Raw genomic sequence first — 20,144 nt, forward strand, 5'->3', positions numbered from 1 at the left:
ATTTCTAAAAAAAAAAGCACTTTCTTATAAGGCTGAGAAATGTGAAAAGCTTATAAAAAAATTCCCATGATGTTGGACAAGCTTAATCCAATTTGTCCACTGGCTTTGTCGTCTGTGACCCTTGACCTGGTTCAAGTGAGTGGTCTTGACTCAAAAAGCACAGTAAACATTGAGAAAACTACTCCATATTTCCCAAGAGCACAGAGTAAAAACACAAGCTGGCTTTTCTCCAGAGCTCTATAGTCCCACAAGAGTCTCAGATGCCATAGAGAGCAAACAGAGCAATAAGAAAAGTCATTGTCGGTTGAAAGTGAGCTTTCAGAATGAGTTTATGAACACCAGTGCCATCTAAATGAGCGGATACATTTTCAGGGCTTTGAATGTTTGTTTGAAAAAAAAAAAAACACAAAAACTATTTGTTGAATTTAATTCATTCTTGCAACAGGGCAATCTAGAATGGCTGTAAGCCAAATCCCTTTAAGGAATGAAGCTACGGAAGAGTTGAAGGAATAGCAGAGGAGTCTTACCGAACCAGGCCTGCTGATCTCCCTGCACCTCGATGGCAAGGCCAAAATCAGCCAACTTCACTGCTGCCCCCTTCATCTTACTGGCCAACAGCAGGTTCTCTGGCTACAGGACAGAGAAATGGGTAGGAGAGAAGAAAGTAGGAATAGTGAGAAATAAATAAAGTAAGGGTAAGATAAGTAACAAAAATGTACTTTAACATTAAAACATAAAAGCTGTAGTATGGCATTTCTGTGTGTTCTAAGTGTTAAGGCAAAATTTCATTTTAATATCATGAAAATTGGACTTATTCCATGTTTAAGTGGTATAACTGGGTCCCTGGTGCATCTACCAACCCCAAAAATGTGAAAATAAACATGTTATTTCTTTCTTAACTGTTTACCTTCACAGACATAACCGACTGTTTTTGTAACTGATGTGTGTTTTTAACATAAACTTGTTTTTAACAAATACACTTGTGTGTATTTGACAGTTTAAGCGCAAAAAGACATGAAAGAGAACTTTATTTCTGTGCGCATGCTTTGAATGTGTGCGTTTAGAAAACCGTATATCATTAATATGGTTTAAAACGCATGATTTTAACATGATAGACATGATTATAAAACCAAACACATGTTTTTTTTCGCAGAGTATCTGATGTATGAGCTGTAAAGGCACACCCCTATTCTGGAAAGTGGGGTGGGGAGCAGCAGCTTATTTGCATTTAAATAGACATGCATGAAAACAGCGTGCTTCTACTTCCACTCAAATTAGGCATTTTCAAAATGATATAATAAATGATCTGTGGGGTATTTTGAGCTGAAACTTCAAAGACACATTCTGGAGACACCTGAGACTTATATTACATCTTGTAAAATAGGGCATAATAGGTCTCCTTTAAATTAAAAAAAAAAAAACACTAAAAACTAAAAGAACTTGTTTTGAACGGTATTAGTATATCTAGGCAGCTCTTAGTTATAGTGTACGGTATGAAAATACAGGAACTATAATTCTGATATTTGCATTAACAGTGTTATTAACTTAATAGCATTTTTCTAACTTTAAGTGAGCATTAGATGACAGAAATAGGAAATATACAATTAGAAAAATTGTGAAAATATCCAGTAGCACAAGCCAAAAGAATCATGAAGTGCAGTGCACACGCATTTATTCCTATACGGCTGCTCATTTATTCTGTGCATGATTATGCTAAAGGTGACGATCAAGTCTAGCGACGCTGAGTTTAATCAGCTGTGATCTGCATAAAAGGCCGTAAACGCATCCAGCATGTTCTATGAGGAAAGTCTTTCATCACCACACTGTAGGAATACTGAGATCCGGACTTCAACTACAGTGTGCATCAAGTGAGAAAGACAGAAATGTGCACACACCTGTACGTGTGTGAGAGAAGAAGGGAGAGATTGCATGTGGTGTCTATATCTGACTGGTGGGTGTGTGTGTGTGTGTGTGTGTGTGTGTGTGTGTATAAAGTGGATGGATAGCTGTGACAGCACGCTCATTGCTCTGAACTGCATAATTCATGAAGAGACAGAGAGGAGGGCTTGTTATCTCATGCTACGAGAGCAGGGGTGAGCTGCTCTCTCACCCCGCTGTCCTGCACACCCCACTGCCTCTGAATGCTGCAGGCACAGCCCTGACCCGGACACAGCACAGTCATCCTGCAACAACTGCCTTAACATGTTTATAGTGGACCGGACACAACAGACTTTCTGTGACGTCATATCATGGCTTAGGTTTTTCATACAAAAAACCTTTTAGTTAACAATAACTACACTGTGAAATAATTTATCTGTAGACTTCATCCTTACACCTTCAATCTAAATCAGCCTTTCTGTCTCCCCAGTGCACCAGTCCTGCAACTCTAGAGAGGGACTCAGTCTCTCACTTTCCTCCTAAACACTCTTTCTCTGTCTAGCTCCTGCTGGACTGTCCCTGCACCTGTAATAAGATTTGTTTTTCCTCTTAGTCTGTCTGCGTTCAAAAGTTCCATCTCTTTCCCTCCAATGAATTAGAGGAGGTAAAATGACTCCCGACCAGACACGCTCACCATCATGCCATGACTCTGCGGCCACCATGACATCACACAGGTTTCCATAGCAACCGGTCTGCCTCCAGTACTCCTCTGTCTGCCTTTACTTTTAAAGAGGTGAACTAATATGGAAAGTAATGGTTCAGTTCTTCGTTTTTTTTTTTTTGGGTGGATGGAGTTGAACACATTTTTGTCCACCACATGCCACTGATCTATTATGTGCTTTATCAGTTATTATTTTAAGAAAAAAAAAGTTCACCTTCTAAACAGACTATTATACCTACATTTACTCTTAGGAAAATGAGGAGCAAATGTGTCAAGCAAAAAGGAAACATAGGGCCCTATGCTTTCTGCAGAAAATGCAGATGTACTCCAGGAATTCAGTCATAAAAATGGAATTTACTGTGTAATGTCACGGAATTTCTCAAATTTTGGATGAATAAATCAAAATTAGGTCAGTGCACTTGCATCAAAATGTGATATGGACTAGTGTCTGTGAATATTAAGCTGCCAACATGAATTCTGCATGTTCAGCATGTGTCTATGTGAATGAATGACACGTGCGCAATTTCATTCACTACATACATACTTAAATGCACATTATGCTCCTGTGTTTTAAGCCTCTGCCGCCTCAATATGGGTATATAAACACATAAACACAATCTCTAGAACTGCTCTGAAAGTCCCTTAATGTGCATTTTACCATTTCTTTTGAGAAAAACTACCGTCATATCATATACAAACAGAAACTTAAAGGTCTTCACAAGAACTCATCAAAATAAAAGTTTGGTTCAACTTGAAGAAACTATGACAAATATATTACTTAATGTAATAATAGTACTACAAATACAATTATTATTAAAACATTACAGTTGAGGTGAAAAGTTTTACCAAAATAAGAGGGATCATACAAAATGCATGTTATTGTTTATTTAGTACTGACCGTTCAGAAGAAAACAATGCATTAAGAGCCGGGGGTGAAAACATTTGAACAGAATGGAGATGTTTTCATTTTTCTTATTTTGCCTAAATATTATATATATTTTTTGAATTTAGTACTGCCTTTCAGAGGCTACAGAAGACAGTTACATGTTACCCAGAAGACAAAATAAATTTAATTTTCAAATTCAAAAAGTTTCGGATCTTAATGCATGCTTTTTCTTTCTGGCATCAGTGAGCGTTTGAACCTTCTGTAACAGTTGCATAATGTGTGTGTCCTCAGTGTGAAAAGATGGATCTCAAAATCATACAGTCATTGTTGGAAAGGGGTTAAATACACACAGAGTTAAAATAAAATAAACCTGAAATTTGACAAAAAATGAAAACCTTTCATAGGGCCTTACAAATGTAATTTTGGTTAAAATTTTAATAAATTGATTTTTTAATTGTGTAAGTTTCATGATTTCAGTCAATTAGACATGCTTTTTGATCAATAATTAACCATTAAAACAGAGTGTAGGAAGATTAAAATTGGAAAAATATGGAATCCAGAAAATTTTTAATGGAAAAAAAAAAACTGAATTTGGAAAAAATAAAATGGATTTCATAGGGCCCTAGAAACACTAATTCTATTACAGTTCAATACGAGGTTCAGATTAAATGATGGCATTTAAACAACAAATCTCTCCATCATCTATTTAACTTTGTTTGCTTTCTGCATTGTGCTTGTTATCACATGACCCCTCAGGATTGGTCGCAGCCAATCGGCTGCGCTGTGACGTCAAGAGAATGAAATAACACAATCAAACGGCACACGTTCTTTCATGACAAGTTCGTGACCACACAGCTTTTATGTTGCAAGCACGTGTCTGAGTGTGTGCAAATGACGCCACAGGAGGAGGGGGGTTTGGATGACGCAAGCTCCCATATTGGCACGTTGCCACAGTGACGGCATGACTCACCTTGAGGTCCCTGTGCACAATGTCATGCTGGTGGATGTGGCTGACGCTTTCCAGGATCTGATTGATGCAATGACTGAGAAACAGACAGAGGGAGAAACAAAAAGCAGAGGGAAGTAAAAGAAGGTTGGGTTAGGGAGAGAAACCCAGGCATTAGTATAAGGATCTAACTCCAGATAGAAGACTGGGTGCAAGAAATCCAGCTGCAGAATCTGGCCTGTGCAGATAGACTAAGCTTTACACAAACAGATATTTACTCTGGTTTGTTTTGTGGTTCTCAAAGCTGCCAGAAAAGCATTCCACATTAGGAATGAAAATACATTCACCATGTCATCCAAATGCCAAAACAAATTTCCTGAAGCTGAATGTGTGGTATATATATATAACAGAAATAGTTACTTTTAAAATTGTAATAATATTACACAATATTGCTGTTTTACTGTATTTGTGATCAAATACATGCAGCCTTGGTGAAAACAAAAGGCAAAAATATTACCAACCCTAAACTTTTGAACAACAGTGTGTGTGTGTGTGTGTGTGTGTGTGTGTGATGTATATGTATATGTATATGTATATGTATATGTATATGTATATATATATATATATATATATATATATATCCCAGTAATACTACACAGACATGCATTTGTTACTCTGACAGACTTGCACTGCAGAGGTCTTTCCATAGACAGCGAGGGGACAGAAATAACAAGCACCGGTGGAGCAGGAATGCTTATAAATGCAGCGAGTGGAGCAGCTCATTACTGAGCTCTGAAACCTGTTCAAAAGGTCATGACCTGAGGACAGAGGGCGAGTTGGGTGGGGATGACATCTCTCTGAGGATTTTTTGTTTGTTTGGTAGCATACTTGAAAAATAATACACATCTGAATGATTAGGTTTATGTGAAGAGAAAAACAAGAAACGAGAAAGCTTGCGGAAAGAAAAGCAACGGCGGTCAAGTAAAGAAACAGCCCCATTAGATATTCCCTAAAGCTCTCTTGAGGAAGGATGGCGAGGAAGGCATTTCTTGTGTCCAAATTTGGCAAAATCTGTGGACTGCATTCCATTCCATCCCATTACGGAGGCACTTTCCAGTAGAAAACTCTCTCTGTTCTCCCTTGATGCAAACTCTCAGAAGCAGGCTTCATGTTGTAAGTCTGGAGAGCGGCTTCCAAAGGTAATTGCAAAGTGACACTAATTTTGTTGTTCCGGCTTAGCACTGAATATGAAGTGGACTGAAGTGCAGACAGTCAGCTTTAATTTAAGGGGATGCCTATCCAGGCAGCAGGTTAAAAATACCACCACATTTCAGGGCAGCTACCATCCCTGTTAAAGCGCAGAGAGTATTTACATAGTTTGACATTATTTGAAATAAAAATATCATGTTTAATAATCAGTTACGTAACCCTGGCATTTAATAATTGTCTCGCTGTCTGGGAGCAAAGGGCAGTGTTAAGAGACTGAATATTTTCATAGAGGCCTTACAAAAGCACTGTGGTGGTGCCATGGTATGGTGATGATTGCGGAAAGTAAAATCATGGTACTTTAAGTAAAGAATAAAAAAAAAAACTGATTCACCATAGTATTTACATTAAAAACCTACAAATATATTATTATTGTACATATTACAATTTATATTACTTATACAAATCATTCTATTATGCTGATTTTGTTCTCAAGAATAATTCCTTATTATTATTAAAACAGTTGCTTAAAGGGATAGTTCCCCTAAAAATGAAAATTCTGTCATTAATTACCCTCATGTGGTTCCAAACCCGCAAGAATTCCGTTAATCTTCAGAACAGAAATTAAGATATTTTTGATGAAATCCGAGAACTCTTTGACCCTGCATAGACAGCAAGGCCCAGAAAGGTAAGAACATTGTTAAAATAGTCTATGTGACATCAGTGGTTCAACCTTAAAGGAACACTGCACTTTTTTTGGAAATAGGCTCATTCTCCAACTCCCCCCGAGTTAATAAGTTGAGTTTTACAGTTTTGAAATCCTTTCAGCCGTTCTCCTGTTCTGGCGATATCACTTTTAGCATAGCTTAGCATAGATCATTGAATCCTATTAGACCAATAGCATCACGTTCAAAAATAACCAATTAGTTTCGGTAATTGTCCTATTTAAAACTTGACTCTTCTGCAGTTATATCGTGTACTAAGACCGGCGGAAAATGTAAAGATGTGATTTTCTAGGCTGATAAGATAGTAAGATAGAATAAGATAAGATAAGATAAGATAAGATAAGATAGAATAGTCAAGGAAGTTTGCTGCCGTAATATGGACGCAGCAGGCACAGTAATATTATGCAGCGCCTGAAATTAGTTCCCAGCTAGGTAACTTCCAAAGAGGAACGCTCCCTGTGCATGCAGTTGGTCACATTGTGCTGCGTGATATTACTGCGCCTGCTTCAGCCATATTACGGCAGCAAACTTCCTTGACTATTACTCCGGAATAGTAGTGTAGTTCCTAATCTTATCGGCCTAGAAAATCGCATCTTTACATTTTCCGTCGGTCTTAGTACACGATATAACTGCAGAAGAGTCAAGTTTTAAATAGGACAAATACCGAAACTCGTTGGTCATTTTTGAACGCGATGCTATTGGTCTAATAGGATTCAATGATGCTAAGCTATGCTAAAAGTGATATCGCCAGAACAGGAGAACGGCTGAATGGATTTTAAAACTGTAAAAATCTACTTATTAACTCGGGGGGAGTTGGAGAATGAGCCTATTTCCAAAAAAAGTGGAGTGTTCCTTTAATATGAAGGTACGAGAATACTTTTTGTGTGCAAAGAAAACTAAATGACTTTCTTCAATTTCTTCTCTTACGTGTCAGCATTCGCCACACGTTCATAGAGCACAACAAAGCATGCATATTGATTTTCTTCTAACATTGCACTGACTGCTCTAAAATATGAGACACAATGTTTCAGGAGTTTAGGACACAGAATAGGACACATTTATTCGATCACTTTTTTTTTCCTATTTGGGTTTGTGTATATGCTTTATTTTTTAAATAAACAGTTTTCTTTCCCCAAGGCATTGTTAGATGGCAGTTTATCCTTTCATAGCTATGAAAACATTTGATTTCAAAAACAGTGTCATAGCCATTAAACTATATCTTATGATTTGAAATCTGTATTTACCCTCAGAACAATCTCAAAGATCTACTGTAAGGTACTGTAATCTACTGTAAGGTTAACCCTGCCTGCTTTATGTTTAAAAATGTTTTACTTTTTTTTTTTGAAAGTTTAGAAAAATGTTGAAATTAAAATGTTGAAAAGTAATCAAATGTAATCAGTTACATTACTGAAATGAAATGGTTACAGTACTTATTACATTTTTAATAGGGTAATTTATAATCTGTAACCCATTACATTTCCAAAGTTCTCAACACTGTTCATAAATTTAGAGAGGATGACTTGCATTTATTTGCCATATTTATTTGAAACAGAATATACAGAGGATGAACTAAGAGAGATGGATGTTCTACGTCAGAATACTCATCGAAGACTGACACAGAATAGAAGAAATTGTTGAATAACGTTGTTATTTTTGTTTTCTTTGCGCACAAAAAGTTTTCTTGTAGCTTCATAAAATTACAGTTGAACCACTGATATCACACGGACCATTTTAACGATGTCCTTACTACCTTTCTGGGTCTTGAACATGCTAGTTGCATTGCTGTCTATGCAGGGTCAGAAAGCTCTCGGATTTCATCAAAAATGTCCTAATTTTATTTTTGAAGATGAATGAAGGTCTTACAGGTTTGGAATGACATGACGGTGAGTAATTAATAACAGAATTTTCATTTTTGAGTGAACTATCCCTTTAATGTTTTTGTGGAAACAGTATTCTTTGAAAAGAACAATTATTTGAATATTTTGTTATCTTTTATTACATAAATCAGTCAATTTGATCAATTTAATGCATCCTTCCTGAATAAAAGTATAAATTTCTTTCTGATTTCCAGACCCCAAACTGATTTTATGTGAATTTTTAAACTTACCTTGCATCTGCTTCACTGTAATATTCTCTTGCGACAATATCTTCAAACAGTTCTCCACCAGTCACACTACAGGAAGAAATACAGACTTTATCAACAGTTCAAGTATGGAGAACCCACAGCGGTTCCATTCAGCTATAAACTATAAAGAGCACGAGGCCTGTAGAGGAGTATGTGGCTAATGGAGAGTTTTATCACCACGGGCCGGCACTTGAGTGTTGGACGAGCGCTATCAGAGTCCTAATAGCACAAGAGCCCTGAGAGAGGCATATACAGTCACAATCTACACACACATACACTTACATGCATGTCTTGCTCTTACACACAATGCATTACACAAAAGTCTACATCTCAACTCTTTAGCCTCTGATAATTTTTTAACATGATGTCAACATTACTTAAGCAAAGGAGTTCAGAAATAAACTAAAGTGTTTCAGGCTTTATATGGTACCGAGAAATGGGCCTACTGGCTAGAGAATAAAGTTTAATCGTCATACTTCAATTACATTTTCCTGTAATTAACACAGTTAATTACTGCCAAACAAGGCTGAAAGGAAGTGGAAAGTGTGAGTACACAGGCGTCAATCCAGTTTCACAGCACAAGTAAGATGGAAGATCACAGTGTCTGACTCAGATACTTACAGGTCAAAGACCAGGTAATGAAAGCCTTCTTCTGCGATACTGTCATGGAGACGCACTGTTGAGGGAAAACAGAAAGAGAGAATGAGGTAAGACAGAGAAACAACATAAGCAGGATGAACAGAAGGAGCTTTTATCCTTTTCTTGACCTGCCCATGAAGTCATCCTCATTAGCTCCATTACAAATCCCAACCTTGATGCCTAATGCCTTCTAAGGGGCCGTTCACATGTCGCGCCTAAAAACGCGTGGAAAACGCTAGGCGCGCCGCTTTCTTCCTTATCAACAAAGCGCTCGGGCGCTTGCGCTCCGGAAGCGTCTGCCGTTTCTAAGCAACCATCAGCTGCGCTCTAGCTCCAAGCCTAAGCGTCTCCATGCATTGTTTCTTCTATTAGCGTCAAAATAATGGGGGCTTGACAAATCATAAAGTTCAAGAAATCCCTGGACCACAATGATGAGCTGCTCCATGTTTCTGCTGAGGTTTCAATGTAACGGAAAAACATGAGGAAGCTGATTGGTTGGTTCATGTCACATGACCTGCAGTGCGCTTGCGGCATTCTGAAAAGTTGAGATGTTTTTATCTCGATGCGGCGCGGACGCGCCTGGAAAAACGAGCGCGTCGCACAGCGTGCGAGTCGCGACCGCGTCGCTTCCATTATGCGCGTGCAAGCCGCGCGTCTACATTTGAAATAACGAACTTGAGCGCGCAAAAGACGCTACATGTGAACGGCCCCTTAGGCAGCATCCTAGCTGAAATTAACCTCATCCATTTGAAACATCCATACAGAACAACTCCAAATGCCACACAAATAAAACACATAGGGCAGTTTTCCTTTTTGACTCGAAAGCCACCACTGTCTAACACAATATTCAAAGGCCGTCCATCACATAGGGTAGGATACTTTCTGCGAAAAGGTCCGCGAGCAGGGACCTGAACTCGGTACACCTATCAGCACACTGGCCAAGAGGCTATTGGCAGCGACAAAGTTGTTTGTTTTTAAACTTTTTCATTAACAGAAACTGAACTAGGAGTAACAGAAATGGGAGTATGTATATATTGAATTAGCCAACCACAATTCATATTGTAATTTCAGATGTAAATGTAGTTTCTTCAATGAAAACAGAAGTTATTAAGGGTTAACAAAGAAATATAATTTTAGTTTACATCTGTTTTACCTTTTTGATTTAGATTTCTGTCATTTTAATATATTAATAATCACTTATTTTATATTTTTTAAAAATTTAGGTTGTTCTGTGGCCCTGTTTGAAGTTTGCTGAGGCTCTCTAGTGGGCCCCAGACCCCTGGTTAAAAAACACTTTGCAATATAACAGTGTATTAATCTAATAATGCATAAATATACATATACAAAAAATGGGGAAAATATTTCACATTTTAATTTTACACTTTAAGTTTAATTAATATTTTTTATTTCACTTTAAAAAAAAATAAATAAATAAAAATAATTTATTAAATGTATTATTTTCTCTTTAAAATTAAAAAAAACATTTTTAAATGACACTGAACTATTTTAGTACTGTTTATTAAGTTAATAATCAATGCCTTGCCCATCATCTTGATTTTTTTATGCAGTTGTTTTCTCTGTAAATGATACACTACCAGTCAGAAGTTTTTGAACAGTAAGATTTGTACTGTTTTTCTTTTTTACAGAAGTCTCTTCTGCTCACCAAGCCTGCATTTATTTGATCCAAAGCAAAAACAGTAACATTTTGAAATATTTTTACTATTTAAATAGCTGTTTTCTATTTGTATATATTTTAAAATGTAATTTATTTCAGTTATTTTTAAAGCTGAATTTATAGCATTATTACTTCAGTCTTCAGTGTCACATGATCCTTTAGAAATCCTTCTAATATTCTGATTTGCTGTTCAAAAACATTTATTATTATTATTATGCTAAAAACAGCAGAGTATGATTTTTTTGTTTCTTTGATGAATAGAAAGTTCAGAAGAACAGCATTTATGAAACAGAAATGCTTTGTAACATTAAAAATGTCTTTGTCATCACTTTTGACCAATTTAAAGCATCCTTGCTGAAAAAAATATTAATTTCTATAATTTTTTTAAATGTTTCTTGAACAGCAAATCAGATTATTAGAATGATTTCTGAAGAATAATGTGACACTGAAGACTGGAGTAATTATGCTGAAAATATAGATTTGATCACAGGAATAAATTACATTTTAAAATATATTTAAATAGAAAACAGTTTTTAAAATATTTCAAAAGTTTTTGCTGTACTTCATCAAATAAATCCAGGCTTGCTAAACAGAAGAGACATCTTTAAAAAAATTACTGTTCAAAAACTTTTGACTGGTAATGTACAGTACATACAAGTCATATTTAAAGGCAATAATAAGATACATTTTCCACAATAATACAGAGCTATGAAAAATTAATTTGAACTTCATGTCCACAGTCCACTTTAAATTAAAAAGAATCACAGTTGACATCATTCGTCTCAGAGAAGTAACTTCGGTCTCTGCATTACCAAGGGAGCGGTGGCATTGAAAGTAAGGCAAGGAACATTTGTTATCCTGATTGAAGGTAATGAATTTGTCATCGGTAGTTACAGATTTGAAACAGTGCACCTGCCAGATCTCACATGCGCAGCCATTAAGAGACCCCCGGCTCGCTCTCATTGTGTGTGGGTCCGTGTAAATGACAGCGTGCATTAATCTCAGCCATGTGAGGGAGTTGGCTGTGCTAGATGAGGGCAGAGAGGGCAAAGCAGAATTATATTATCTCCACATCCACCCAGGATCACCCGCGGCGCTGACACAAACACACACGTTCTGACAGGAGGACTGTGTTTTAACACAATTAAGACTGAAGGTGTTATGAACAGTGTTTGAATGGAGTGACTTTAACAGGTTGGCCTGACAGAGGTGTGGATAGAGCTGATTTGTGATTGTAAGTCCGATAAAGATGATACTCCTTGAACTTATTGCCCTCATGTTTATAACTTATGTTAGCTAACGTTATACTTAAATGGAATAGCACTAAAATTTAAAAAAGTCATAATATTAGCCGTGTTACATGCATTTGTGTGTTTTTCCAAGAATACAGTTCCGAATGTGTATAAAATACATTAATGTGTGACCCTGGACCACAACACCAATCATAAAGGTCTTTTTTATTTATTTATTGAGATTTATACAATCACCTGAAAGCTGAATAAATAGACTTTACATTGATATATGGTTTGTCAGGATAGGACTATATTTGCCGAGATGCCACTATTTGAAAATCTGAGGGTGCAAAAAATGTAAATATTGAAAAAAATCGCCTTTAAAGTTGTCCAAATGAAGTTCTTAGCAATGCATATTAATCAAAAATTAAGTTTTGATATATTTTTTCGGAAAGAAATTTACTAAATATCTTCATGGAACATGATCTTTACTTAATTTCCTAATGATTTTTAGCATAAAAGAAAAAATCGATAATTTTGAACCAAATAATGTATTTTCGGCTATTGTTACAAATATACCCGTGCTACTTAAGACTGGTCTTGTGGTCCAGGGTTACATATATAAAATAAATATGTAAAATATATACAATACCATTAAACAGCAAGTATTAAATTGATCAAAAGTAACAGTAAAGACACTTGTTAATGTATAAAGATTTATATTTTAAATTAATACTGTAAAAAAAATTCAGCTGCTTATATTTTACAATATTTGTTTTTATTGTAGTTTTTAATCAAATAAATGCAGCCTTTGTGAACATAAGAAACTTCCTTCAAAAACAAAAACAAAAAATCTTACAGATCCCAATTTTTTGTAACATTTGTGAACATTTACTTGTATTTTTACAGATTTAAAATTTTATTAATTTTGCATCTTTGTTCACTTATCTTCATCTGTATTGTTACAACCCTATACAGAACTAACCAAAAGAAACGAAGACTCTGACTGACCCATAAAGAGTCTGTGTTTATTAGCAGGTTTTCATGTTTCCTGGATACCAGTGATATCAAACAGCTCAACATTTTTTTCGAATGCCAGTACCGGACACATAAATCAACATCTTTTATTTTATTGGTAGGTGAGGTTTTTTTGCTTAGCGGAAAAAGAAACTGGTGCCAAATAACACCAGTGCTGGGTGTGGGTTTTCACACTCTATCGAAGAGCTCCACAGAGATGCATTGTTCCTTTCTAACATACTGTCACACTAAAAATGTATGCCTGAAGATGTAGCTCTGGGTGAGATAGCATGAAGAATGTATGTATATGCATGTGGGAAATGTCGTGCATCCGCGGGCCGAAGGCAGTCATGCATTCATAACTGCTGTTTTTTTTGGAAGAGGGTTTTGTTGACAACATGTACAAAGGTTGTAAGTTACCCTGTATGTGTTCTGTATGTGTATGTTCAAGACAAAAGAAGAGGAAAACAACAAGTGTGTGTTAGCTTGAGTCTGCCTCTATAGGCGATGTGCTCCTTAAGAATGCTCTCTCTCTCTCTCTCTCTCATACACATACTTGATTGCTCTTTTTGTTAAGAGTTTATTGGCAGTCCATGCAGAAAACATGACAACCTGAGAGAGAGAGAGAGAGAGAGGAAGAAAGGGCCGTTCAAGATGGCTAGACAATAAAACGTACAAAAGACAGATTTAGGCCGCTGGGAATGGAAGGGAGGGAATACACGAGAAAGAAAAAAGTAAGGGAGGAGAGACAAGAGAGTATGAGGGTGGGAAAGGACAAACACTTCCTAGAAAGAAGAAAAACAAGGCTACAGAAAAGGAGACGTCAAGCAGAATGTTTGAGCTTCTGTTTGCATTTAAAAAAAACCCTGATGGTTTATGCTGCTAAAAACAAAAAAAGCAACTTTGAACTATCAAAAAATAACTATATTTGACTTACAGCTGTATTCATACATGTTGATCTAGATGTGTTTTTGGAGGTTAGATGTCACTGATACCGATCACCACTGGTGGTGTGTCACATGAACAGTTGTGGCTAATATGGAGTGATTATCAATGAGCAATCAAATTTCAGATTGTTCAACACATACAGCTATAATATGAAGACTTGAAAAAGCCAAAGTCATACTTTTATGCTGTATCTCTTTCTGTTTTTGAGAAATTGTTGAATAAAGTTGTTTTTTTATTTAACTTTGCACATAAAGAGTGTTCTCGTAGCTTGATAAAATTATGGTTGAACCACTGATGTCACATGGACTGTTTTAACAATGTCCTTACTACCTTTCTGGGCCTCGAATGTGGTAGTTGCATTGTTGTCTATGCGTCTATGTCTACGTCATTTTTGTTCCAAAGATAAACGAAGGTCATACGGGTTTAGAGGTGAGTAATTAATGACTGAATTTTCTTTTTAGGTGAACTATTCCTTTAAATAGTCTGGTGGTGTGTGTCATGTAAACACAGTTAAAGGAGATTTTCTTAAACCGTACCAGTCCTTTTGTTGTAATCCTGTTGTTTTCCTTTAAGTGTTTAAAATCCCCAAATACTTCATAATGTTTACTTAACAAATACTTACTTTTTTGCACCTGGTGATGTTCTAATTACCCTCTGTGCTCAATTCCACCATCCTGAAACTTCTTAGCCACTTACATTTTACTGTCTTTCACAGCACCGTGCTGTTCACAAACACTGAAGGGAGCCTGAAGGGATGATACCTGTGCTATTTTCATGATTTTGCATGAGGTGGAGATTTTGTCTGTGTGATCTGTCTTGTCAGTCACATTCTTTCTCATGCCATGCAAATAATCTTGGGTTGACCATGACTAGCATGTTTGTAGAGTATGTCTCACAGTGTACACACACACACACACACACACACACACACTATTGTTCTTAATTATTGAAAGGAGAACGGGACTAAAGCATGTTGCATGCCAGACTCAAATCTGCACCCACTGCATGAGTATATTGGGGATAAGCAAGTTGTTGAGACTCACCTATGTTGGGATGCTTAAGCAGACGGCAGATCCGGGCCTCTCTTTCCAGCTTCTGATGATCTGTGGATCAAACACAGAAAGAACAGATCAGTACATTTTACCCCTGCATTTCCACAAGTGTCAAAAAACAAACATTATCAGTGAAGAACCACTTACTGACCACAAGGCTATCGGCACCAAAAAAATCTGTTAAAAATATTATCGTGAAACATTTAAAATATTAAAATTACAATATAAATAGTATTTTATTCTTATGAAAGCTAAATTTTCAGCAGCCATTATTCTTCAGTCTGATCCTTCAAAAACATTTTTGATATGCTGATTTAGTGCTCAAGAAACATTTCTTATTACAATTAATGTTAATGTTCCCCACAAGAAGTCTAATTGCCCCCAGATATCGAGTGAAATCTGTGCTGAGAAACTTCTTCAGTGGCCGTGGCATCATGATCAGCGTAGGCATGTTTACATCCTGCCAGGATGGCATCTAGCGTTTCTTGTCTCTGTCGTTTGTAAACTCTTCCAGTAGCTGTGCTCTACTAAAAGCCTCAAAGGCATCAGGGCTAAGAGAACAAAGAAGCTGATCTTTATTCGTCTACAGGCATCTTCCCATTCTTCTCTTCTTATCACTAGAAAAGCAGTGAAGACTTACATCGCTTCTCTTGCCACCGTTTGACTGAAAATTACAACCAAAAGCCACACAATGCAGCATTGTATCAGTATTTCATTTTCCAAATTGTGTTGCGGTATAAATAGAAACAGGTAGCGCCAGTAGCTCATAGAGTGTAACCATTTCACGTCTTGACATAATAAAGCTCCCCATAGTCCAAAATATGTATAAAAATATGCCAATTTTTGAAGTAACAAATTGTTTCAAGGGTTTTCTACTACATATTTTAATAAGAGACATACTTTACGTTATATTAAGCCATACAAATCTTCCTGAGCCCAAAATATTTAAACTCTAGTGCGAATTGTATTCCACAAAGCTATTGTTTGGCTTTAGAAGACTTGAAACTGAGTGCACAAGTCATATGGATCACTTACATAATGTGTTTATAGTGCTTTTTGCTCATTTTGGAGCTTGACAGCCCCTTTTCACTTTGATTACATGGAATAGAGCGATGTTATCAAATAACCCTGAGACGGATATAAATCCCAAGTGTAAACAGGACCTGTGATATAGCCAATGCAACTGTTCAGAGACATATAATCAATAACAAGCCTATTGCCCTATTCTTAGCAAGAATATAGTTAATGACTGTGTGTACATGTAATGGGCATGAAGTAAAGATGTCCACTCTATAAAGGAAGCGGCTGCGATTAATATAACTGCCCATTCCTGGAGTAATGAAGATCGATCTTTAAAAGGATACAAGGTCATAGCCTCTTAGGAAAACCTTTAGAGAGTTTTATGAGTGAGATCTCAAACAAACAAACAGACAGACAGACAGACAGACAGACAGACAGACAGACAGACAGACAGACAGACAGACAGACAGACACACACACACACACACAAACTGCTTCAACAGCATAAATACATAATACAAATATGTCTCTTAAAGGAACACTCCACTTTTTTTGGAAATAGGCTCATTCTCCAACTCCCCCCGAGTTAATAAGTTGAGTTTTACCATTTTGAAATCCATTCAGCCGTTCTCCTGTTCTGGCGATATCACTTTTAGCATAGCTTAGCATAGATCATTGAATCCTATTAGACCAATAGCATCGCGTTCAAAAATAACCAATGAGTTTAGGTATTTGTCCTATTTAAAACTTGACTCTTCTGCAGTTATATCGTGTACTAAGACCGGCGGAAAATGTAAAGATGTGATTTTCTAGGCCGATAAGATTAGGAACTACACTCCCATTCTGGTGTAATAGTCAAGGAAGTTTGCTGCCGTAATATGGACGCAGCAGGCGCAGTAATATTATGCAGCGCCTGAAATTAGTTCCCAGCTGGGTAACTTCCAACGAGGAACGCTCCCTGTGTATGCAGTTGGTCACGTTGTGCTGCGTGATATTACTGCGCCTGCTTTGGCCATGTTTCGGTAGCAAACTTCCTTGACTATTACCAGTGTTGGGGAGTAACTAGTTACATGTAACAGCGTTACGTAATTTAATTACAAAATAAATGTAACAGTAATTCGTTACAGTTACTTAGAAAAATGTGTAATTAAATTACAGTTACTTATGAAAATGTTAAAGATTACAAATGGGGTTACATCTAAAAATTTTCTTTAAAAATCTGGGATGTGTTGAATAATATTAATCTGTTGCTTTGCCTGTTTTTGATATGCACGATGCCTTCTGCTAAGGCCATTTATTAAAGCGGTGCTATTCTGATGCTTTTGATTGGTTTGAATTTGCGGTGCACCACATCTGCCAATTAGGTTAATCCTCTTTGTCAGTGCGTTCATCGTCCCCTTTGTGTATTCGAGACCAATATTAAAAACATTCATAACAAATTAGCTAGCCTGCTAGCTGCCTTTACCAGACACACTTGTATTTATGAACCCTTTCACAAAAAATATTGCATTTTTTCTCCTTGAATAAGGTTGGTAATGTCAGATCTAACTTGCGATTTTATCACATTAACCCATTTTAATTTTGAGTGTCATTTGTAAAATCAGTGTTTACACTACTGCGTGATTTTCAGCTGAAACGTGACTAATGATTTGAAGGATGAAAATCCGCTGCAGTTTAGTTTATTTTCGAATAATATAGATCTATTTTTCTCAAGGGCTTGAAACTTTTCTCTCTAATGATCGATGTTGACCTAACGTGCCACCTAGTGGACACATCTCTCAATTAGTTTGTCCCATTTTGTCTTGCAAAATCGAGCTATCATCTAGTGAAGCACCCCAGATGGTCACTGAATCTAAGCAGTGTTTTAGATGAAATGTAACTATTTAAAAAAAAATGACACAGCTACAATGATAGAGTCTGTTTGGATTTGGCAGTATCTATTCTAGAATCTATTCTTTCTTCTGTTAGTGAGAAATAATTATTAGCCCTGTATGGTATAACGATTTCCCTTCACACATAGTGGTAAAAAAAAATAATAGTATGCAGATTTTTACTATTTTTTTATTATATCAGTAAGAAGAAAAAAACGTGTTTTTACTACATTATTATAATCTAGAATTGTGTTTTCTCTTAAATATAACTAAAAATAATTAATTCAAGTGATGAAAGATTTTGAAATTCTAACAGTAAACTACTGTAAGGTCACACCAGCTTGGTATAAATGCTTGAAAATGATTTAGTTGAAAATATCGATTAGAAACTTAAAAGTAATCAAAAAGTAATCAGATGTAATCAGTTACTTTACTTTTCTAAAGTAATTGAAAAGGTACTCTACTTATTACATTTTAAATAGGGTAATTTGTAATCTGTAATCTATTACATTTCCAAAGTAACCTCCCCAACACTGACTATTACACCAGAATGGGAGTGCAGTTCCTAATATTATCGGCTTAGAAAATCGCATCTTTACATTTTCCGTCGGTCTTAGTAGACGATATAACTGCAGAAGAGTCAAGTTTTAAATAGGACAAATATCGAAACTCGTTGGTCATTTTTGAACATGATGCTATTGGTCTAATAGGATTCAATGATCTATGCTAAGCTATGCTAAAAGTGATATCGCCAGAACAGGAGAACGGCTGAATGGATTTTAAAACTGTAAAAATCTACTTATTAACTCGGAGAACTTGGAGAATTATCCTATTTCCAAAAAAGCGGAGTGTTCCTTTAAGTAGCACAGGTATATACATATTTGTAGCAACAGCCAAAAAAAACATAGATTTTTCTTTTATGCCAAAAATTATTAGGATATTAAGTAAAGATAATGTACCACAAAGAAATTTTGCAAATGTCCTACCGCATATATCAAAACCTAATTTTTGATTAGTAATATGCTTTGCTATGAACCTAATTTGGACAACTTTAAAGACAATTTTCTAAATATTTTGATTTTTTTGCACCCTTTTGAATACTTGTATCTTAGCCAAATATTGTCCTATCCTAAAAGCTTATTTATTCAGCTTTTAGGTGATGTCTAAATCTCAGTTTCAAAAAAAGGATCTTTACGGCTGGTTTTGTGGTCCAGGATCACATGTATGGCTATTCTATAATGTTGCACACAAACATTTAAGATTTAGGATACAACATAAGATCATATAACATAAGATCATGTGATATAAAGAAAAGAGGGACACTGAAGAAGTGTCAGCATGGAAAAGCAAGAGTTTTAACACAGGCTGGCTGCAGGTATGTTGGTTTCTGGTGCCATGTATACTTAATCAAGAGAGTGATTGACAAAAAAAAGTCAAGCATTTTAACTAGAGTTTTTACATGACAGCAGACAACACCCTAGTTAAAAAGAATGCACACATGCACTCGAACACACAGTCATCTGTAGCAACAGGGATCTGCTAGTAGGAATTCAAATCATGAACTCAATGCGGGCACTCCTGCTGGGTCAGATCAGTCTCACATAAACACACACCACTCTTACACATAACATATCCTCAGTCCAAGATCAATGTGCCAAGTGTGTGCTACTCGTATGAAATGAGCCAGACCTCTGACTTAAAAAAAAAAAAAGTCAAAATATTAAAAAAAGATGCCGAAAGTGTGAATAGCCCAGGGTGTTTATGTATGTGTCATTTTTGTTTCTTTCACAGGCCTTCATAAGGTACAGCCACAACCTCTATGGGACGAGTTTGTGAATTCAATACTGTGAATGCATGTGGATCTTCTAGCCAGAAAGCCTTCAATCCCTCTGACAGCCCCAAAGCATGATTCTCAGAAATAACATCAGCCTCAATCTTAAAGTATCAAACATTTATCTAAAAAAACCCATCACTACTAGACCAGCAGTCATGCACATGAACACTCACACAGAGACAGGTTTCAGATTTTAAGTGATGATGTTTTCCATCATATAGAAATGGATGTGGGTGTAGGATCACGGGTGGCTTAAAGCTCTTCTGAGAAGACCGAATAAACATCCCTCTGAAAGAGTGAACGGTGACTGCTGTGAATGATGCACGTGTGTGTACGGTTTACGGCAGCAGATGTCTTTATTACCTAACA

The 20,144-nt window shown here is 36.3% G+C and overlaps 1 protein-coding gene across 32 annotated transcripts in view; it reads right to left on the reverse strand.

Moving 5' to 3' along the window:
- Positions 1–20,144, reverse strand: part of camk2g2 (calcium/calmodulin-dependent protein kinase (CaM kinase) II gamma 2) — an 87,850-nt gene that overhangs the window by 33,276 nt on the left and 34,430 nt on the right. For all 32 annotated transcript variants that reach the window (XM_073834022.1, XM_073834021.1, XM_073834035.1 and 29 more), the window contains exons 3-7: positions 15,042–15,101; positions 9,109–9,163; positions 8,470–8,535; positions 4,456–4,528; positions 528–630 (exon numbers count right to left, since the gene is read on the reverse strand). In XM_073834022.1, coding sequence (XP_073690123.1) covers positions 528–630; positions 4,456–4,528; positions 8,470–8,535; positions 9,109–9,163; positions 15,042–15,101 — 357 coding nt within the window. The remainder of the gene's footprint in view (positions 1–527; positions 631–4,455; positions 4,529–8,469; positions 8,536–9,108; positions 9,164–15,041; positions 15,102–20,144) is intronic.

The sequence above is a fragment of the Garra rufa genome, chromosome 2, assembly GCF_049309525.1.
Source record: "Garra rufa chromosome 2, GarRuf1.0, whole genome shotgun sequence".
Taxonomy (NCBI): Eukaryota; Metazoa; Chordata; class Actinopteri; order Cypriniformes; family Cyprinidae; genus Garra; species Garra rufa.